This window comes from Symphalangus syndactylus, chromosome 22 (genome assembly GCF_028878055.3).
Source record: "Symphalangus syndactylus isolate Jambi chromosome 22, NHGRI_mSymSyn1-v2.1_pri, whole genome shotgun sequence".
NCBI classification, from domain to species: domain Eukaryota; kingdom Metazoa; phylum Chordata; class Mammalia; order Primates; family Hylobatidae; genus Symphalangus; species Symphalangus syndactylus.
The window spans coordinates 9,503,739-9,515,866 of NC_072444.2; the positions used below are offsets into that span (position 1 = coordinate 9,503,739).

Sequence of the window (12,128 nt, forward strand, 5' to 3'; positions counted from 1 at the left end):
TATGAAACAAAACCTCAGCGAACGTTTATTTCTCATCATATGGAACTGGTAGCAAAGCCAAAGATTTCTGCACTTGAACACTGGATACCACTCCCTACCCACCCAGTGGACAGTCATCACATCCCCTCTAGAACCCAAATCCCCACACCGGGGCCTCTTCTCTCCTGCACACCTTCTTGCAGGGAGGGCTTTCAGGCCTGAGTGGGATGCCGGTTGCTTCTCCGCGCCTGCACGGGTATCTTATGTGGCACACTGGCCAGGCTCCTCTCCTGCCCCGCCCAGCAGCAGCACGGCCCTTGCCTTTCTTCAGTGTCCTCCAGACTGGTCAGAGAGGAGGCACAGACTGCTAGAAGAAGGGCAAGAGAAGTCGTAATTCACAGTCATTTGCTACAGAAAGTGCCTGGAATCGGTCCTTGGCTGCTTCTGCCTCGAAGCAATCCACTTAAGCCCCAGGAGAGGGGACAGATGAGATACTGGGATGGGGGTGAGAGTCCTCAGAAGGCACCCAGGAGACACTGGCTGCAGAAGTGGGGTCCCTGATCTTGCAAGAAAATCCGCTTGCTGTTGGCAGGTTGGCCTGAGAATCCCAGGGGCAGCTTCAGACATTGTGGGGACTCAGACCCACCCTCTCAGTCTGCAGCTGTGGCAGTCAGAGGTTTGGCAATGTAGCCATGGTCACCTGGCCATGGCCCAGGGGCAGGGTCCAAACAAGAACCCTGGTGCCTCCCGCCCCTCCTGCTGAGCCATGGTGCCACCTAAGCCATCTAGAAAGGCTCAACTTTTTGGCAGACATCGGTGGCAGGGCCACTGGAGGCAGGAGAGGAGGGTGCCGGCCTCTGCGAGGCAGGGGCAGCTCTGGGAGAACAGAATTCTCCCTCTCCTCCTCCTCTCACACACCGTGGCTCCAGGTTGGAACCTCAAGCATAAAGGACCAAAATAAAGAGGATTTATAATCTAATACTCCCTCCTCTTCAGAAGGCAATGTGACCAGCAAAGGCTCAAACTCTCTAGAGATAATCTGCTTTTTTTTTTTATGTACTTGGCCTCTCTCCTGAGGCCTCACACCATTAAGCATGGAGAAAAGGAAAAAAGGGCAAAGGAAGTAAAAAAACTGAACTAGGATTCAGGCAACAGCCTCAGGCTGCCCAACAGAATAGGCTTTTAGGGAACTGGACACACAGACCAGCTGTGACCCTGACTTTCACATTGATGGGTGAATGGCAAGTAGGAGGTAATGAAACCTGGGAATGACAGGGGAGAGAAGGCAACGCTGCCTGGAGTGTCAGTCCCAGAGGCATTTGCCCCTCTCCCTCGGGGGCCAGCCAGGGACTTCCCAGTTCAGGAAAGCCACAACACTTGTGGCACATTACGTCCGAGCTTGGCCCGTCTTCTTTCCTGTGCCCTCTGCCTCTGGGGGCAGGGGAAGGAGGAAGGGTGTGGTCCCTTAGGATCTCCTAGTGCTCTTCCAGCTCCCAGAAGCAGGGCTGAGATCCCAGAGTCAGTGCAATGAACTGTCCGTTCCAGTGAGAAGGGAGGGCGTGGCTTTGGGACTGCACATCACACACAAGCCCACTCCAGCGTGGGGAGGGTGGGCACGAGACACAAAAGAGTCTGGGGCTGTCTCCAGACAGAGAAGTCCTTGTGGGGAGCTGAACCGGGCCCAGGTCCTGCTCAGGAGTCAGGTCATGTAGCGGGTGATGGCGCGGAGGGCGTACAGCAGAGCGGCCTGCATGCGCGCCTCCAGGAGCAGCAAGTTCACGTGGACCTGGGACACAGAGGAAGGCATGTTGGCAACTGATGTCACTCCTCACCCCCCACACCCCTCCCACACTGCCTCGATATCTGACCCACCCACCTCACCATTTCCTTTCCTACAGAGCTGCCCCAGCATCTGCTAAGGCTCTGAGCAGTTTAGTACAAGGACAAGCACATTCATTCCTATCACGACTAAGCTCTGTATTCCTTAAAGCTAAAACGGCCGGGTGCGGTGGCTCACGCCTGTAATCCCAACACTTTGGGAGGCCGAGGCGAGTGGATCAGGAGGTCAGGAGTTCGAGACCAGCCTGGCCAACATAGTGAAACCCCATCTCTACTAAAAATACAAAAAGTTAGCTGGGCGTGGTGGTGGGTGCCTGTAATCCCAGCTACTTGGAAAGCTGAGGCAGGAAGAATCGCTTGAACCCGGGAGGCGGAGGTTGCAGAGGTTTATGTACTTTTTAAATTTTATCTTCCCAGCAACCTTGAAATACAGCAGTATTTATTCCCATTATAAAGATAAAATCTCAGCTACTTGGGAGGCTGAGGCGGGAGGATCACTTGAGTCCAGAAGTTCAAATACAGCCTGGACAATATAGTGTGACGCCATCACAAAAACAAAAAACTTTGAGAGGCTGAGGCAGGAGGATCGTTTGAACTCAGGAGGTTGAGACCAGGATGGACAACACAGTGAGACCTTCTCTCTACTAAGAATTTAAAAAATCAGCTGGTGTTGCCTCAGGCCCTCTGGGGGCTGAGTTGGGAGGACACTTGAGCCCAGGAAGTGGAGGCTGCAGTGAGCTGAAATCACACCACTGCACTCCAGCCTAGGCAACAGAGCAAGACTCTGTCTCAAAAAAAAAAAAAAAAAAAAAAAAAAGGATAAAAAGCTCAGAGAGGCCGGGCATGGTGGCTCACACCCATAATCCCAGCACTTTGGAAGTCCGAGGCAGGTGGATCACAAGGTCAGGAGATCAAGACCATCCTGGCTAACACAGTGAAACCCCATCTCTACTAAAAATACAATAAATTAGCCAGGGGTGGTGGCACGTGCCTGTAGTCCCAGCTACTCAGGAGGCTGAGGCAGGAGAATCGCTTGAACTTGGGAGGTGGAGGGTGCAGTGAGCCAAGATGGTCTCCAGCCTCGGCAACAAAAGGAGACTCATCTCAAAAAAAAAACAAAAAACAAAAAAAAAACTCAGCAAGATGATGTGACTTGCCGAAAGTCACACTGCTATCAAGAGATAGTGTTATGATTTGAACCCAGGTCCACCAAGCTACCACTAATGTGAAGCAGGCACCCACACTCCCATTTTACAGGTGAGTAAACAGACTCTGAAATCTCACAGTGGAATAGGACTTCAATCCAGAGGAATAGGCCCAGGCGTCCCACCTAGCAGGACAGACTCAGTGTGGGGACTCTCACTGGGTCCTAACCCCTTGCCCTCTCCACTGGCTGGGCTTGTCTACTTCCATCCTGCCCTGCCTGTATGGGTCATACCTTCTCTGAGTGGCGGAAGTGCCTCCAGAAGAGGTTGTACATTCTTCGGGTGGTCTTCTCTGGGTAGCAGGCCACTGTCTTGATATAGACCTTGAGGTTCCGCTCCAGGAGCTGGTTCACCTCCCCATAATCATAGTCATCATATCTGAATGGAAAGGTCCCAGCAGCATTACTCACGCTCTCTTCCCAGAGGCAGCTCCCTCCCCCCAACCCCACCCTACAGAGGGAAGAACAGAGAGTGCTGAGAAAAGTCAGAAGGTAGAAGCAACAAGAAGCCTAGTTCCTCTTGGAGAAACAGCTGATATTGTGTATCACAGGCTGCCACATTGGCAGGGGACCACGTCAAGGAATGCAGAGAATGAGCATGCTGTATTGAATACCAACTATGTGCCATGTGGAATCCTCAAAACTACTCTACACTGTTGTGTACACGATTGGATGGTGTATGCAATCTGCTACATTCATCAACCCCACGTTATAGATGAGGAAACTGAGATTTAGAGAAAGGAAGTCACTTGCCCTAGTTAATACAGCAAGGAATGGTCTTTGTTTTTCTTTTGAGACGGATTCCCGCTCTGTCACACAGGCTGGAGTGCAATGGCGTGATCTCGGCTCACCGCAACCTCAGCCTCCCGGGTTCAAGCAATTCTCCTACCTCAGCCTCCTGAGTAGCTGGGATTACAGGTACACACCACTGTGCCCAGCTGATTTTTGTATTTTTAGTAGAGATGGGGTTTCACCATGTTGGTCAGGCTGGTCTCGAACTCTGCCTGCCTCGGCCTCCCAGAGTGCTGGGATTACAGGCGTGAGCCACTACGCCCGGCCAGGAATGGGTTTTAAACCCAGCTCTGCCTAGCTCAGGGGCCATATCCACTACTCTGTAGTAAAGGCCATGGAAGGTAGAGGAGGAGGTCAGTGGAGGAGAAGGAAGAGGATAAGGGTAAAAAGGAGCTTGTACTCATTCTAAAAATGGGCAACCTAAGCCCTGGAGAAGATGACTAACTTCTTCAAAGCCAAAAAGCAAGTTGGTGATGAGTCTAGAAGCCACTTAGTCATCCCCAGTCTGGTGAGCGAGGGGAGCCAATGTCAAAACAGATCAGTGTAGATAGAGGAATGACTGGCTGGAAACTGGAGGGCAGATTTGGAAGACAAAGAAATAGGAGCAAGAACCATGTTGGAGAGTGGAGAAGCCTGGACCTGAGGGCTGGGCGGAAACCAGCCTGAGCCACATTCTAAGAAGCCTGTCCTTGGCCAGCCATGGGTTGGAAACCTACTAGTGACTAGAGTAAGAGGATGGTTCATTAAGTATAGCTCAACCCATTCAGTGAAATATGATTTACAGCTAGTAATACACAGAAACACAAACTTTCTACGAGGAGCACGTACCTTTTTTAAAATTGGGGGATAATTGTTTGGTGTGTGGTATAAACTGTTAAGTGAGAAAGGCAGGGAAAAAAATCATGTGTTCACTAAAACATGCTCATGTTTGAGTAAATGAATAAAACAACTGAAATGAGGAGGGAAGGAAATGGCAACTGACGTTGTTTTTGTAAATTATATATGCTTTTGTTACTTGTGCATAGAAGAAGAAAGGTGCCAGGTGTGGTGGCTCCCGCCTATAATCCCAGCACTTTGGGAGGCTGAGGCAAGCTGATAGCTTGAGGTGAGGAGTTCGAGACCAGCCTGGCCAACATGGTGAAACATCATCTCTACTAAAAATGCAAAAATTAGCTGGGCATGGTGGCACCCACCTGTAGTTCCAGCTACTAAGAAGGATGAGGCAGAAGGATCACCTGAGCTCAGGAGCTGGAGGTTGCAGTGAGCTGAGATCACTCCACTCCACTCCAGCCTGGGTGACAGAGCAAGACTCTGTCTCAAAAAAAAAAAAAAAAGCCAGGTGCAGTGGCTCACGCCTGTAATCCTAGCTCTCTGGGAGGCCAAGTGGGCAGATCATGAGGTCAAGAGATCAAGACCATCCTGGCTAACAGGGTGAAACCCTGTCTCTGCTAAAAATATAAAAAATTACCTGGGCATGGTGGCACGTGCCTGTAATCCCAGCTACTCAGGAGGCTGAGACAGGGAGAATTGCTTGAACCTGGGAGGCAGAGGTTGCAGTGAGCAGAGATTGAGCCACTGCACTCCAGCCTGGGCAACAGAGTGAGACTCTGTCTTAAAAATAAATAAATTAATTAATTAATTAAAAAAAAAAAAAGGCTGGGTGCGGTGGCTCATGCCTGTAACCTCAGCACTTTGGGAGGCTGGGGTGGGCAGATCACCTGAGGTGAGAAGTTTGAGACCAGCCTGGCCAACATGGAGAAACCCCATCTCTACTAAAAATACAAAATTAGCTGGGCGTGGTGGCACATGCCTGTAATCCCAGCTACTCAGGAGGCTGAGGCAGAAGAATCCCTTGAACCCGGGAGGCGGAGGTTGCAGTGAGCCGAGATCATGCCACTGCACTCCAGCCTGGGCAACAAGATCGAAACTCTGTCTCAAAAAAAAGGAAAGAAAAAGACAGGAACAAGAGAACTGATAATAGTAAGAGCAGATAGTATAATGGACAATTTTTATTTTATTTTACTTTATTTTATTTTTTTTAGTGAAGGGTCTTGCTGTGTCGCCTAGGCTGGAGTGCAGTGGTGCAATCATGGCTCACTATAGCCTTGAGCTCTTGGGCACAAGTGATCCTCCTGTCTCAGCCTCTAGAATACCTGGGACTATAGGCATGCACCATCACACTCAGCTAATTTTTATTTTTTTGTAGAGATAGATCTTAATTATGTTGCTCAGGCTGAGGCACAAACTCCTGGCCTCATGTAATCCTCCTGCTTCAGCCTCCCAAAGTGCTGGGATTGCAGGTGTGAGCCATTGCACCCAGCCTTTATTTTCTTTTTTGCTATCTGTGTTTTTCAATTTTATTTATTTGAGATAGCGTCTTGCTCTGTTGCCCAGGCTGGAGCACAGTGGCATGATCTCAGCTCACTGTAACCTCTGCCTCCTGGGCTCAAGGGATCCTCCTGCCTCAGCTTCCTAAGTAGCTGGAACTACAGGCGTCAGCCACTGTGGCTGGCTAATTTTTGTTATTTTTTGTAGAGATGGGGTTTCACCATGTAGCTCAGGTTGGTCTCGAACTCCTGGCCTCCAGTGATGCCACCACAAAGGCAAATTTTTTAATTTTTTGTAGAGATGGGGGTCTCACTATGTTGCCCAGGCTAGTCTTGAACTCCTGTTCTCAAGCAATCCTTTCACATTGCCCTCCCAAAGTGCTGGGATTACAGGCGTGAGCCACCGCGCCTGGCCTCTATTGTAATTTTTTTTTGAGACAGTCTTGCTCTGTCACCCAGGCTGAAGTGCAGTGGCATGATCCCGGCTCACTTCAGCCTCCGCCTCCCAGGTTCAAGCAATTCTCCTGCCTCAGCCTCTTGAGTAGCTGGGATTACAAATGTGTACCACCACACCCAGCTAATTTTTGTATTTTCAGTAGAATGGGGTTTCACCATGTTGGTCAGGCTGGTCTCGAACTCCTAACCTCATGATCCGCCCACCTCGGCCTCCCAAAGTGCTGGGATTACAGGCATGAGCCACTGCGCCCGGCCTATTGTAATTTTTAACAGCTGCATAATATTTCACTGAATAGACGTATCATTATTTAAAGTCCCCTACTGAGCATTTATGTTGTCCTTATTTATTATGAGAGAAGAATTACTACTTGGAATGGAAATACAAACATAACTCTCTCTACATATATATAGTGTGTGTGTGTATATGCATGTATATGTGTGTATATGTGTGTGTGTGTGTGTGTATATATATGTACATATATATCAAACAATAATTATCTCTGGGAGTGCAATTAAAGAGTTTCATTTACAACATTCAAACAGTGAGTACTATCATCTTTTAAAATCACAATTTGCTTTGAAAAACAGTATAGGCAAGAAGGAAAAGAAAAAAAAAAACCAAAAAGAAAATGGAAACAACTGTGAACCCAGAATGAAGACTTGCAGTGCACACATGCCCCAAATGAAGGGATATGAGCTCACCTGATGCCAAAGACGCAGTGGATATAGTTCCAGATGGCTCTGCGGAGCACGGAGGTGTCCACCCCGCTGTGCATGGCGATGGTATTGTAGGTGAGGCTATAGGCTGCCTGGAACTTCTCGTCTAGCAGCTGCCCACCCTCAGGGTAGAGCCGCTGGATCAGTGAATAGCCATGGTCTTCCCAGGTATAATCCTTAGGTAGGTAGGAAGGGATTGGTGAGTCTTTGCAGCCCAAGACCAGCCAGAGAGACCCCCATCCTCTGGACCTGGGATCTGCATAATTCTCCTTCCTGGTGTCATAAACCTAATGTGCTGCTTGCTCTGGGCCTGAGAGGTCAAGGAAGGTACATTTTGGTGATGACCTTCTCCTTATGATCACCAACCCCTGAGCTTAGGGTATAGATGGGTCCCTTAAGGATTCACAGGGACTCCACTGCCCTCGTGGAATCTTGAGGGAAATAATGTACCCGACTCTATTTTTTTTTTTTTTTTGAGACAGGGTCTTGCTGTCACCCAGGCTGGAGTGCAGTAGCGCGATCACAGCTCACTGCAGCCTTGACCTTCCAGCTCAAGCGATCCTCCCACCTCAGCCATTCAAGTAGCTGGGACTACAGGCATGCACCACCTTCCAGTTAATTTTTTAAATGTTTTTGTAGAGACAGGGTTTCGCCATGTTGCCCAGACTAGTCTCAAGCTCCTGGGCTCAAGCAATCCTCTCACCTTGGCTTCCCAAAGTGCTAGGATTACAGGTGTGAGCTGCCATGCCCAGCTGGGTACCTAACTCTATAACCACTCGAACTATGCACCCACTGCTTGTTCGTAAATGTGGAGCAATGGCCAAGACTAGCAGAGAGAGCCCTACCTGGGCCCGGAAGGTAGGGGGCGCCTGAGCCCCTCTCCGAGTGAAGTCCTCGTATCCGAAAGTAGGGTCTTCCACAAAGCACAGCATGTCTGGATGTGGAGAGGGTTCCAGGATGTCAACTGAGGACCAGAAAGACGCCACAGTGAGGCTGAGGCATGGGGCACGCAGGGGTCCACCCCTGATTAATCACCAAAAGCGGGAGGGGAAGGCAGAACAGAGGGCCAAAAAAAAGCCCCTTGCTATAGTGAGTGGGGCAAGACTTCAGCTGGAGCCAGGCCTTGGGGAGGGGTGGATCAGGCCCATGGTCCCATGAAGCGAGGCCCCTGGTAACAATAATAGTGGCAGTTATTTATGGAGCGGTTCCCCCTGGGCCAGGCTCTGTGCTAAGATCTTTGCTTCTACTGCCCCACTAACCCCACACGGCAATCCTGAAGCCCTGAGATAGGAAGTGACTCGTCAGTGGTCGCACAGCCGGAAAGGCTAGCAGTCCAGGGTTCAAAGCCAGGTCTCAGCCCAAGGCCCATGCTCAGAACCTCCTGGACGGGAGATTGAGAAGTGGCTGCCTCTGGAATGCAGGAGGCGGCTCCTCCTCACCAGAGATAGCCTAAGAAGGGGCAGCTCTGAGGCCGGGCGCGGTGGCTCAGGCCTGTAATCCCAGCACTTTGGGAGGCCGAGGCGGGCAGATCACGAGGTCAGGAGATCGAGACCGCGGTGAAACCCCGTCTCTACTAAAAATACAAAAAATTAGCCGGGCCTGGTGGCGGGCGCCTGTAGTCCCAGCTACTCGGAGAGGCTGAGGCAGGAGAATCACTTGAACCCTAGAGGTGAAGGTTGCAGTGAGCCAAGATCGTGCCACTGGCCGGGCGCGGTGGCTCAGGCCTGTAATCCCAGCACTTTGGGAGGCCGAGGCGGGCGGATCACGAGGTCAGGAGATCGAGACCACGGTGAAACCCCGTCTCTACTAAAAGATACAAAAAAAAAAATTAGCTGGGCGTGGTGGCGGGCGCCTGTAGTCCCAGCTACTCTCGAGGCTGAGGCAGGAGAATGGCGTGAACCCGGGAGGCGGAGCTTGCAGTGAGCTGAGATCGCGCCACTGCCCTCCAGCCTGGGTGACAAGAGCGAGACTTCGTCGCAAAAAAAAAAAAAGAAGGAGCAGCTCCGGGAGCCTGGATGCCTGTGATCCTGTACCTGAGGGGGTCACCAGCAGGCTCTCCGACTTCTCCAGCTCAAAGCGGCTCTCCATCTCCTCCCGGGACGTCCCCTCATCCCGCAGCAGGTTCTCCTGCAGCTGCCGCATGCGCTCCATCAGCGCCTCCACGTCGCGGGCAGACTCAAAGCCCTGCAGGACAGGCCCAGTGGTGACCAGCTACTCCTCCTCCTTCGGCCTCTGGGAAGCTCCACTCATCCTTCCCACAGGCCAGGCCTTCCTAACGCTCACAAAGGCCCAGGGCATCCTCCGTACCAGCCTCTGTGTGGACAGCGCGTGGGGTCTGTGCTTCCTAAAGTGACGTTTACAAAGCTACAGAATAGACACATCTTCCCTGAGCAGGAATTTTTAAAGTATCTGTATTTTTGTATTAAAACAAACAAGGCCACATTATAGAGTAAAAGGTAAACTTTGTAGTTTTAAAGTGCTAAAACCAACAGCCTTTGAGTCTGTGGCTTATACACAGTGTCAGTCACATGGTATTCCATTTAACCCTCACAGCCCAGTGTGAGTAGAGGGTCTTTATCTCCCCGTTTCACAGATGAGGAAACTAAGCTTCAAAGTCGAATAACTTTTCTATGGTCTCTCACAGCAGCAGGTAGTGCAGGTACCAGAGATTGGGAAGCAGTAGCTTCTACCCAAGGACCACAGGTCATGCTTGCTTCCTCCCCGATCAAGACCCAGACCCGTGACTTACCCCAGAGTTGTTCAATGGGTCCCTGCTCGGGGGGCTGCTCTGCTCACTGGGGGGTGTAGGTGCCTGGGGGGCAGGGCTGCCATCTGCATCCCCCTCAGGGAGGATGCCACAGCCAAACACGAAGGAGGAGAGCGAGTGGCAGTGGGTGAGCAGGACCAGAGCCTGAATGAGCTCAGCCAGGGACCAGGCGTGCTCGCCGGTCTTCAGCAAGGCCTGGAAGGGACAAGAGGGGAGGTCAGGGCTGCTCAGTGCCTGCCCTGGGCTACCCACCAGGCACCAGCCAGGCCTCTGTGCTACCTGACACCCGCCTCTCTGACCCCTGCACCTGGATGTGTTCCTTGGTGATGAGCCATGGCCGATGCGCCAGCAACTTGTTGATCTCGCTGAGTTTGCGCAGCTTCTCAGGGGCCCGGTGGAGGCCCAGCAGCCACTCAGGGTCACCACCAGTCTGCAGAAACTCGGCCATGTGGGAGCCCACCAGGTAAGAACACTGATGGCGGGCGGCAGCCTGCGGAGGTAGTGGACAGAGCCTGAGTCACCCTCCTCCCTTTGTGCCTGGCTCAGGGTGGGTACCCCATCAGGGGAGAGGTTGTAGGGCTCACTGTTGCCCAGGAGGCAGGAAACCTAAGTTCTAAGTAACCCCAGCTCTGCCACCAGCTTGCAGGCCACCTGATTCCCTTTTGCACCTCAGTTTGCCAATCTGTACGTAACACAAGCACTAACGATGCCTTTCTTCAAAACCTAAAATTTTCCTTCCGAGAAAAAAGAAAAACAAAAAACCCAAAACTCTACAGTTAGATAAAGCCAGGGCTTTCCCTGCTTGTCTATGGAATCAGCTCACAAAGCTCCCAGAAAAGAGATCAAAGGACAGAACTCCCACAGAGCCACCTCTCCAAGTGTCAGGCCCAGAGAGGCTCACCATGATGGCAATGTAGTGGCGCCAGGAGCTGGCCAAGGGACCATCCGTGTGCAGCAGCAGGTAGTGCAGGCGCCAGAAGCTGGTAAAGTAGTCAGGGTGCAGGCCCATCACCACTGCCAGGTTGTCCACTCGCCCAGAGGACATCAGTGCCTCCAGCCCCAGGTGCTGCTCGAGGCTCTCAGCCCCTTCCCGAAGGACCTGCCAAACAAAGGCGGGGAGAGCATGGGTTTCCCTCCTGCCCCACTCAAAGAGACCAATGTATTCTTCCAGTGGGCTTTTAATGGCAAGAAACTAAAAACTACCACCATGTCCAAAAAGAATGCGGAGGATCAGATATTGTAATAAGTGATTCAATGAACACTTATTAGGTACATTATACAATAATGGCCAGTACTTACACATACAATGCTATGTGCCCAGCACTGTTCACGCATGCATATTTTAACTTATTTAACGCTTACAACAACTATAAAATTAGAGTTCTGTTTCTCCATTTTTAGGTAGGAAAAATCAGGCACAGAGAGTAAAAGTACAGTTTCTCCTCCCTTCATGGAGTGTCTGTTCTAACACTGCAAATGCATATAACCATGGGGCGGGTGCCAAATAGTTCACATTTCCTGAGTGCTGTCTCCACGCCATCTCTGAGCTTACGGTTTTCTCTGCATGATTTCATGGGATCTTGCCAATAAGCCTGTGAGGTGAATACTATTATTTCCCCCACTTTGCCAGATGAGGAAATCAGGAAGTTTTGTTCCTTGTTCAAAGTCACAGATCTGATAAATAACAGAAGCAGATTCAAACCCAGATGAACTCCAAAGCCTATTTCTTTCTTTTTTTTTAACTCTTTTTTCTTTTTAATAGAGACGGGGTCCCACTATGTTGTCCAGGCTGGTCTCCAACTCCTGGGCTCAAGTGATCCCCCCTACCTTGGCCTCCCAAAGTGCTGGGATTACAGGCGTGAACTACTGCGCCTGGCTGCCTGTTTCTTTTCTTTATTATAAAAGAGTGGGCTGGGCACGGTGGCTCACACCTGTAATCCCAGCATATTGGGAGGCAGAGATGGGCAGATCACCTAAGGTCCAGAGTTTGAGACCAGCCTGACCAACATGGAGAAACCCCATCTCTACTAAAAATACAAAATTAGCT

The 12,128-nt window shown here is 50.8% G+C and overlaps 1 protein-coding gene across 2 annotated transcripts in view; it reads right to left on the reverse strand.

The window, feature by feature from the left end:
• SESN2 (sestrin 2) overlaps positions 1 to 12,128 on the reverse strand; it is a 25,198-nt gene continuing 13,070 nt past the window's right edge. Inside the window, exons 3-10 of one of the 2 annotated variants that reach the window (XM_055261340.2) lie at positions 10,983 to 11,180; positions 10,389 to 10,571; positions 10,064 to 10,276; positions 9,348 to 9,498; positions 8,160 to 8,278; positions 7,300 to 7,490; positions 3,257 to 3,401; positions 1 to 1,765 (exon numbers count right to left, since the gene is read on the reverse strand). In XM_055261340.2, the coding sequence (XP_055117315.1) occupies positions 1,679 to 1,765; positions 3,257 to 3,401; positions 7,300 to 7,490; positions 8,160 to 8,278; positions 9,348 to 9,498; positions 10,064 to 10,276; positions 10,389 to 10,571; positions 10,983 to 11,180 (1,287 nt within the window). In that variant the 3' untranslated portion in view covers positions 1 to 1,678. The remainder of the gene's footprint in view (positions 1,766 to 3,256; positions 3,402 to 7,299; positions 7,491 to 8,159; positions 8,279 to 9,347; positions 9,499 to 10,063; positions 10,277 to 10,388; positions 10,572 to 10,982; positions 11,181 to 12,128) is intronic. The other variant, XM_063631498.1, reaches the window with a different exon arrangement.